General features: G+C 41.2%; 1 protein-coding gene across 13 annotated transcripts in view; it reads right to left on the reverse strand.

The window, feature by feature from the left end:
- Window positions 1-10,000, reverse strand: part of LOC122248578 (cytotoxic granule associated RNA binding protein TIA1) — a 1,144,397-nt gene that overhangs the window by 17,035 nt on the left and 1,117,362 nt on the right. For 10 of the 13 annotated variants that reach the window (XM_086547973.1, XM_086547972.1, XM_086547982.1 and 7 more), the window contains 3 exons: window positions 6,286-6,466; window positions 3,820-3,955; window positions 3,151-3,329 (listed from right to left, as the gene is read on the reverse strand). In XM_086547973.1, coding sequence (XP_086404099.1) covers window positions 3,151-3,329; window positions 3,820-3,955; window positions 6,286-6,466 — 496 coding nt within the window. The remainder of the gene's footprint in view (window positions 1-3,150; window positions 3,330-3,819; window positions 3,956-6,285; window positions 6,467-10,000) is intronic. The other 3 variants (XM_086547977.1, XM_086547975.1, XM_086547978.1) reach the window with 1 other exon arrangement.

Here is a 10,000-nt window from a genome sequence, read left to right on the forward strand (position 1 = left end):
AACTTACCTTCTATTATAAATCAGAAAGGAATAAGACAATACAGATAAGAAATATATAACCACTGTTAGTGTTTTACCTTACGCTGTCATCTAACGCCTACAGTAAACAAACCATGCCATAAACATGCACACAACACACCTACAATTACCAATAACAACAGTTCCAAGCAGCCATAAGGTAAAACATAACAAGTCGTTGTACAAGTCGCCAAACATTTACAAGGCGTTGATGGCAAGGCGGCCTTTTGTCTGGGAGAAAGTGAGTTCATTCGCGTCGTAAGTCTCCTGTTCTGGAATCGAGTCGAAACCGAGAGACGAGCAGACGGGTCGTTTCTTGGGGAAAGACGTCGGTGGGCAGGAGGGTAACATTGGAACACACACACACACACATATATATGTGTGCGTGTGTGTGTGACTGTTTGTGTGTGTGTGTGTGTGTGTGTGTGTGTGTGTGTGTGTGTGTGTGTGTGTGTGTGTGTGTGTGTGACTGTGTGCGTGTGTGTTACTGTGTGTGCGTGTGTGTGATTGTGTGTAACTGTGTGTGCATGTGTGTGACTGTGTGTGTGTGTGTGTGTGTGTGTGTGTGTGTGTGTGTGTGTGTGTGTGTGTGTGTGTGTGTGTGTAACTGTGTGTGCGTGTGTGTGCGTGTGTGTAACTGTGCGTGCGTGTGTGTGACTGTGTATGCGTGCTTTGGAAAATTGTACTTGTCAAGGTTCAAGCGAAGCGATATACTTCAAGATGCTCCAGAGATATTTTTAGTTTTCCGCCAAGAGCGAGGGTGTAGAGGGGGCGCCGTAGAGAACATGGATTAGGTGCAGAGTGGCGTCGAGGGGAGTCAAGGGGAGGTAAAAGAGGACAGGGGAGGGGGTCAGGCCACCTGCCCCCCCTCCCCTTCCCCCCTCCCTCCCTCCCTCACATAACGTGCCGACGATGGGCCGTTAGGCGCTGCGCGGTCACATCCGGGTGGCGTTTGTGTCCACCGAATGACCCACGTTCTACAAATTTCATGTTGGACGGTCTCGTCTGATTGGCTGTTGGGTGGCTGTCCGTATCTCGCACCGACCAATCAGCGCGCGAGTCTGGCCCATACGAATGGATTCTTGGGCGATTGTCGGCATAAAGCGCGGCCACGGACCAGCCTGGATCCTGGACGGAGGGAGAGGCACGGCGCAGAGTGTGAGAGACAGCGGCTGTCTATCTAAGGACAGCGAGCGGACGCTACCCTTCATCTGAGCTGTGTGGGCGGCGGCGGGGCGGGCGCTAGGGTGGGCGGGGTCGGTCGAAGGGAGGCAAAGTGTGTAGGGCGGAAAGACGAAGGGTGTTGGTGGCTGGCAGAAGGGCGTTCCAGCAGGCAGGAGGCCGCCCTTCCGCTGGGAGCAGGGGACTTCTGGTTCGATAAGGGAGTCAAGCAGAATAAATAATGGAGGGAGAGCTTGGATTTGAAATGAGATTGAATCACTGGAGATCTGGATTTTAGGGTGACAGCGAAATAAATGGTTTGGCAGGGGAGACTCGCGTAACAATTTGGGTCTCCATAAAAGATACCAGAACGCGAAATCTTACCAAGGAAGTAAAATACCAGATTAATCGCGATAAAAGGAAAAAAAACTTCATTTTGACCCTAGTACCTTATACCTATTCAGACTATGCTATGAGTTACCAGATGCACTACGACACTACAAATACATTAAATACTTCCCGTACTCTTCCTTCTAACAAAGATTTACCCTTGACCTTTGTAAACGAATATATCAAAATGACATACAGCAAAATATGACATCAATCACAATAAAAATACCAAGAAGAAGAACAATTAAGAAATATTAGAACATGCTTGCAAAAAAAAAAAAATCAAGAAATTTATACAGCCGCAACACAACATATATTAGTCCACAGTACCTGAAATAGTAATTGAAAATCTAAGTTTTTGCGAAACAAGTATTTTAAATTAGATTTTCTAGATGTGTACGGCTAGATTTTCTCCAATATGTTACAGGGACTGAATCAATGTGATACGGAATTGCATGCCTAGTAGATGGGGTGGGAGAGGGGGGTGGGAGAGGGGGAGGGGGGGAAAGGGTGTAGTTCAGGCTAGAAATATACATTTAGTACAACACTTAACAACCAAACAACTCTAGGAAGACACTAATAATTACAAAGTTACACTCTAGCGTCTGGTGGAAACCACTGCATGCTTTATAAAGACTTACTGGGTGAGTCATAGTAGGGGGGGTAGAGGGTGAGGGGAGGGGTAGTGGGGTGAGGGAGGGGTAGAGGGTGAGGGGAGGGGTAGTGGGGTGAGGGGAGGGTTAGGGGGTAAGGGGAGGAGTAGGGGGTGAGGAGAGGGAAGGGTTAGGGGGTAAGGGGAGGGGTAGGGGGTGAGGGGAGGGAAGGGGTAGGGGGTGAGGGGAGGGGTAGGGGGTGAGGGGAGGGTTAGGGGGTAAGGGGAGGGGTAGGGGGTGAGGGGAGGGGTAGTGGGGTAAGGGGAGGGGTAGGGGGTGAGGGGAGGGGTGAAAGGGGAGGCAGGAAGGAAGAAGGAGTGACTCATAAGGACTGTGACATACAAGGCAGTTTCTCACCCTGGGACTCTCCACGGACCACACTAAGTAGGGTTTCAGGACAAGGAAAAGGGTTCCGCTATTCCCAACAAGGAAAACTGATGGCCTGTGCTAAGTCACCCAGCACCACTCAAGGTGTCATATGTTGACAGCTCAAACTACACATGCTCTACGATGGCCATAACCAGACTAATGACAGTAAAAAAAAAAAGGAAAAAAAAAATAAATAAATAAAAATAATGTGGTGATGACCAGGCTGTAGTGCTTGTGGTGGTGATCGAGTTACACATGTGGTGTTCGGGTGGGGTTGGGAGAGGTGACATTCATGAGTTTTTTTTTTAAGCACCCTTGTTCGTGTGTGGAAAGATGTGTAACTGGCATCACGACCATCCAATGCAAGTCGGGCTGTGGTCATGATAATACTACGCTTGTGGGACTGCTATCAGGGACGCATTCCTCGCCAGGAGCTAAGATCATGACCACATGACATGGGAGGAGCTACGCAGGCCACCAGGGACGAGAAGGAAGGGTTGACGGGCCGCGGGCAGGCTGCGACTAAAGAATGAGTGAGACATGTAGCCTGTAGTCCTACCCCTGCTGGTAGCCATACTGTCCGTAGGCGAATCCTTGCATGCCGAGGAATTGCTGTCCCTGCACCTGAGCTGGGTAGCCCTGAGGGTACCAGTAGCCCATCTGGCCGGCGTAGTTGTACGGGTACTGCGACCCCGGCAGCGGCTGCAAAGACAAGCATTCGGACACATCGGTGAGCGTCTGAAACACACAGAAGGGGAGCCACTGACACAAGGCACACGTCCACATGTGTCGCACTACGACCAGCTGGCTCTCCGGGCGGCGCTGCAACCCCTCTGAATCTCAACATGCCACATATGAGGCACCGGGGGAGAGAGCCAGCTCACTCGTAGGCCAACACAGTGACGTGTCAGGGACTACGTCTACATAACGTAGCGTTTTCTGCTACGACTAAGGCTACTATAAAACAGGTTATACTGATCTATACGGGGTTTCTCCCTGACACGTCCTAGAATATGTACATATCTTTTTACATTGTCTCAAACTTCACTAGGGAATATATTAGAGAGATATAACTGACATCTACTCAAAGTTTATCATGTCGTTCAAAATCTAAACCACGAATTCTAAATATATATATTTAAAAAAATATATATTAAAAATAAATCGAATTCTTCTATCAAGAGAGCGGTGTTCAGGGAGGGAGGGGCGAGCGTGGAGTTTGACCTACCATGACCTGAGTTGTGACGGGGGTGTTGTTCGGGTCGCCGGACTCCTTGCCCCACGAACACTTGACGGGCTGACCGTTTATCTCACTGTTGTGGACAGAGACGATGGCGTGGGTGGCTGACTCCTTCGTCGAGAACCTGCGGGAAACACGAAGGGCATGACGAGACGGAAGGAAAAAAGGAATAGGGCGTGCAATCGAAACTTGCAATTGTGATTAAAAAGTTGCGATGGTAGGATAATTAGGGTTCGTGCGATCGAAACGTTTATATTGCATCCTGTAAGTTTCGTCATATAAGTGCGTGAAAGTGGCATCGCCCGTTGTTGATGAGACGGACGAAAACATTTTAATATACATTCAATATACATTCAACAATATATCTCACCACCTTCATAACACTTAAAAAAAAAAAATAGATAAAAAGAAAAAAAAATCAGTAAATCTATGCAAACAACTTCTTTATAGGAGAGAGAAATAATCATTAATGCCTATCATAGCAGGTTTCTCATCACTCTTCCGTATCTCCCATCATTTCCTTTCATCACTCACTCCTTATCAGTTCCTCTCATCTCCTTTATCTCTAAATGGCAAAACACTCTATCGCGATGATACTATGGCAGAAAAAACAACACTATACACAAAGTAAATTTATTGAAAAACGAGACAACATTTTCGAAATGCACCAGACTTTCATCTTCAGGTCGTTTTTCTCCTACTTTTAAAATCAATGCTAAGCTCAAAATATCATATTTATTCCTTCAACATCCTTCATATTCCCTGATCCTATTTATTCCTTCAACATCCTTCATATTCCCTGATCCTATTTATTCCTTCACCATCCTTCATATTCCCTGATCCTATTTATTCCTTCAACATCCTTCATATTCCCTGATCCTATTTATTCCTTCAACATCCTTCCTATTCCCTGATCCTATTTATTCCTTCAACATCCTTCATATTCCCTGATCCTATTTATTCCTTCAACATCCTTCATATTCCCTAATAATACTATTCCTTCAACATCCTTCATATTCCCCGATCCTATTTATTCCTTCAACATCCTTCATATTCCTTGATCCTATTTATTCCTTCAACATCCTTCATATTCCCTGATCCTATTTATTCCTTCAACATCCTTCATATTCCCCGATCCTATTTATTCCTTCAATATCCTTCATATTCCCTGATCCTATTTATTCCTTCAACATCCTTCCTATTCCTTGATCCTATTTATTCCTTCAACATCCTTCATATTCCCTAATAATACTATTCCTTCAACATCCTTCATATTCCCTGATCCTATTTACTCCTTCAACATCCTTCATATTCCCTGATCCTATTTATTCCTTCAATATCCTTCATATTCCCTGATCCTATTTATTCCTTCAACATCCTTCATATTCCCTGATCCTATTTATTCCTTCAACATCCTTCATATTCCCTGATCCTATTTATTCCTTCAATATCCTTCATATTCCCTGATCCTATTTATTCCTTCAACATCCTTCATATTCCCTGATCCTATTTATTCCTTCAACATCCTTCCTATTCCCTGATCCTATTTATTCCTTCAACATCCTTCATATTCCCTGATCTTATTTATTCCTTCAACATCCTTCCTATTCCCTGATCCTATTTATTCCTTCGTCATAAAACCATAATTTTACCAAACTGCTAACTATCCTTAACTAGCAAAGGGGAACAATGAGCTAGTAGATGAAGCCTATTTGGTTAGAGAAAGATCAATAGCCAGTTAGCTTGTGTTAGTCAACGCCAAGAAGCGTCAGGCAGTCAGCACCCAGAGACACACTGTCAGCCTCCGCCAGTCAGCCAGCTAGCTAGCTAACGTAAGGCACCAGGGACGCCTACACATTAAACTCTTACATTATCCCAGAATTACGAGCATTAAGAATTATATGATGCGCGTAAAAATGCTGTACCGGCATCGTCTTATGTGATACAGGAATGAAAGCATAGACATGAATTTGTAATCACTTCTCTGGTATTATTGTATTATATGTCTCTAGAGGGGAGGGGGAGGAGGAGGAGGAGGAGGAGGAGGAGGAGGAGGAGGAGGAGGAGGAGGAGGAGGAGGAGGAAGAGGAGGAGGAGGAATTTCGGTGTCTGATCTTGACATGATAAATGCGCACTTCTCATCCATCAGGTAATTTACGTCATGTCACGGTAAGTAACAACAAAAAACGACATAAATCCGAGTCTGTCAACACGGAAAATAAATCTTGTAATATCATGTACCCCAAGTAATAATAATAATGATAATAATAATAATAATGGATATCACAATTTCACCTGTGATTCATTTGATATGAAATGTACCTAAACCCCCCAGAGAGAGTAAAAAAAAAAAAAAAAAAAAAAAAAAAAAGGGGGGAAAAAATATATATATACATATATACAAAAAAAAAAAAAAAAAAAAATACAAAATACAGAGAGTAGAAATATCCTCACCTGACAAAAGCGTAGCCCTTGTCTTTGAAGACCCTGATTTCCTGTATCTGTCCATAAGGCGCAAAGGTTTTCTGCATGAGTTCCTCTGAGAGACCGTTTGTGATTCCTCCACAATACACGGTACAGTTGGTCGGGGACGACTGGTTGTAGACATCGTCAAACGTCAGCGGCTTCTGATTGGCTGCGGAGGAGAGAGGAGAGAAAAGGGAGGCTGGTGAAAAGGGGTGCGGTGCGGTAGCGATACGGCGTCGCTTCGGGGAAATTTTTTCTATATAGATCAGGAGGACTTGTTTGGGTCCAAGAGGGATGGGGGGGGGGGAGAAAAAAAAATATATCATAAATAACCGGGACTAGGACATGTACACCATTAATGTCAGGGCGTTCCAGCCAGATGAATATGCAGGACAAGGAATATGCATATCAAGATAATTATAATTTCAAAATGAAAATAACGTTGACAGGTTGTTTTTTTTATGCTTGTATATATGAATGTATGTTGGTAGATATGTATGTTTGTTTGTATGTATATATGTATGTATGGATGTATAGGCGTTTTTTGCTCACACATTTATGTGCGTTTTGGTGTACATGTATACATGTGTTTGAGTATGTGTATACCCATATATAGAAACACACACATACACACGCACTGTAGGAGTCTATACATACATACATATATACAGTCTATACATATATAAATGTATATATACACACATATATACATACATACATACACGTACACATACATACATACATATGTATATACATATATATATATATATATATATATATATATATATATATATATATATATATATATATATATAATATGCATATATATACATATACATATATATACATATACATATATATACATATACATACATATATATATACACATAAATTCTCACACACGTAATGAGAAAGTGATAACAACGCATGTATGAAGAATTACATTCACAAGTAGGTTGACAGAATCAAGCTAAAAGATATATCCATAAATAATGTCTCACCATACACATGGAAAGTGTGAAGTAAGTTACGAATGACTGCCTACGGGAGCATAATCAGTGATCGAAACATTACTCCAACAGGTGGAAAAAAAAGAAAAACGTCGCTCACAGTATTTCCTTCAGCACAGGATCCCTAAATGATAATATTACACCTTCGTGCTGAATCATACATTTTTTTTTTTTTTTTTTTTTTTGGTCTCTTTTTTTTTTTTTTTTTTTTTTTGTCTCTCTCCTCATACATGTCCGCCCGGCATAGAAAGGCATACGCTGTAGACATGAGGTATGAGGTAACGTCCTTCCTTCAATCTGACTCATGAATATGAGAGAGAAAGAGTTGAAACTAAATTCCTCTTGAGTTTATCGTCTCATTACCGAAGAGTCAGCCATTAACTCCGACCACTGAAAACTTTATTTTTTATTTTTATTATTTTTTTGGCATTTTCTTGTCCTTCTTGTCCTATTGGAGGTCACAGAATTCCGGCATTCCCCCACATTCATAAAAAAAAATAATAATCATAAACCAACATCGATAGGAAAGGAGGCAGGGAGGGATAAGGGATGGATGGAAAGGAGAATAAAAAATGGAGAGGGGAAAAAAATAGAAGAAAAAAATTGAAACGCATCTAACGACAAGATATATATATATATATATATATATATATATATATATATATATATATATATATATATATATAAAATCTAACCCCTTTAATTAAATCTCAAAGACTCGACATTTCTAAACTGGCTTTAGAATTATTCTCTGATAGATCGCGGTAAACAGGTGAGTGATTATCATCATTATGGAAAATGTTGGGTAGCATGCGGTATGGCGGCTATGTGTAATTATGCAGAGAATCTTCTATCATATACGGTTATAATGTAGCAGAATTGTAGGGTTAGGAGTTAGGCCTACGATTGACTCTTACCAGAAAGTTCTGCACACAAAGAAGAAAGTGAGAAAAGACGTTTGGTTCCTCATGCCAAAAAACAATATTTTATGCAAGCATCGTATGACTATTGCTCTTAGTCTCGTCAGTACCCGTCTATAATATATATATATATATATATATATATATATATATATATATATATATATATATATATATATATGAGATTAGTTGAAATCCATGCAACTATAAGAACCGGATTGTGTGTATATCGAATGGAATGTAAGTCTAAAATGGTCCAAATTGCAGAAATGACAACAAACGCTGGACCTTAAGTGGCAGACTGGACAAGATGACTGGCAGGAAAAGGAAGGAGGGGGGCAAGGGGTGGGGTGGGGGAGGGGGTATGGGGTTAAGGGCCATGGAGGGGAGGGGAGGGGAGGGGAGGGGGAAGGGAAGGGAAGGGGAGGGGAGGGGAGGGGGCAGGTAGGTGAGGGTAGACGGTCAGGTCAACGGAAGGAATCAGTGACGGAGAGAAAGCAAGCACGGCCATAGGAAGATCGGTAGAAGGTATGATGAGGAGAAAATAATAAAAAAGTGAAATAAAAAGACTTACATAACATTCTACACGGAATTCCCTCCATTCGATGCTGAAAGAATTAGAAGGTCTTCAATAGATGACCCAGACTTCACATTATCATCAACCAGCAATATATATAAATGCAAGTTAAAACATGTGTCATGGAACCAAACAGCCATATACCTGTTATAGGCAATTTATGACTAACATCATGAATACTGTTTCAACAGACTGATTATATTATGGAATCGAAGGTATATCTAATGTACACATTTGGACATAAATGCAAAGAATCTGAATATACTTATTGTGTAGACACGTATTCGCGTATATATATATACATACATATATATATATATATATATATATATATATATATATATATATATATATATATATATATATATATATATATATATATATATATATATATATATATATATATACATATATGCACACCCACACACATTTATACGCACACGGATACACATAGTAAATAGAAGAAAAATAACGCACATTCATGAGTGCGAGTGTTTATATTCCTCCAACAATTAAACACACGTGTGGGCCGTAAACAGAAGGAGAATAAAATAATCCGAAACTTGGCTCCTTTGCAGATACCTGTCTAGATCTTCAACACTCCAATCGATGCAGATGATTAAAGGGACTTATCTATTTACCTTTATTCTTTAAAAAAAACAGGGCTGGTTAGATTAAGGGTTGATATTACTGGGAGGGAAATGCAATAAAGATAACGAACGAAGTGCATCCTGACACACGTACGTACAGGCGATAGTAACGCGACCAAGAAATGCCAGAATATGAATAATGAATATGAATATGAATATAAAGAATATGAAGAGATGAGGAATAAGAATAAAAATGGCAATTGATATGAATATGAATATGAAGAAATGAATAAGAAAAAAATGGCAATTGATATGAATATGAATATGAAGAAATGAATAATAATAATAATAATGGCAATTGATATGAATATGAATATGAATAAATAAGGAACAAGAATAAGAATGGAAAAATTAGGATGATCCAAGCTCGCACGGAGGTGGGAAATGCCAGTCCACGATGACGGGGGGGCTATCACCCTCCCCCTCCCTCCCTCCCTTCTATAACTATAACCAGAGCGTCACGTTAGGCCTGAGGATGATATTTAGGACACGGAACGCGATCATTCAGCTCTGTTAATCTCACGTAATCACCATCCTCCATGAGGC

Source organism: Penaeus japonicus, unplaced genomic scaffold (assembly GCF_977035675.1).
Source record: "Penaeus japonicus unplaced genomic scaffold, GWHDUDI00000001_assembly GWHDUDI00000020, whole genome shotgun sequence".
In the NCBI taxonomy this organism is placed as follows: Eukaryota; Metazoa; Arthropoda; class Malacostraca; order Decapoda; family Penaeidae; genus Penaeus; species Penaeus japonicus.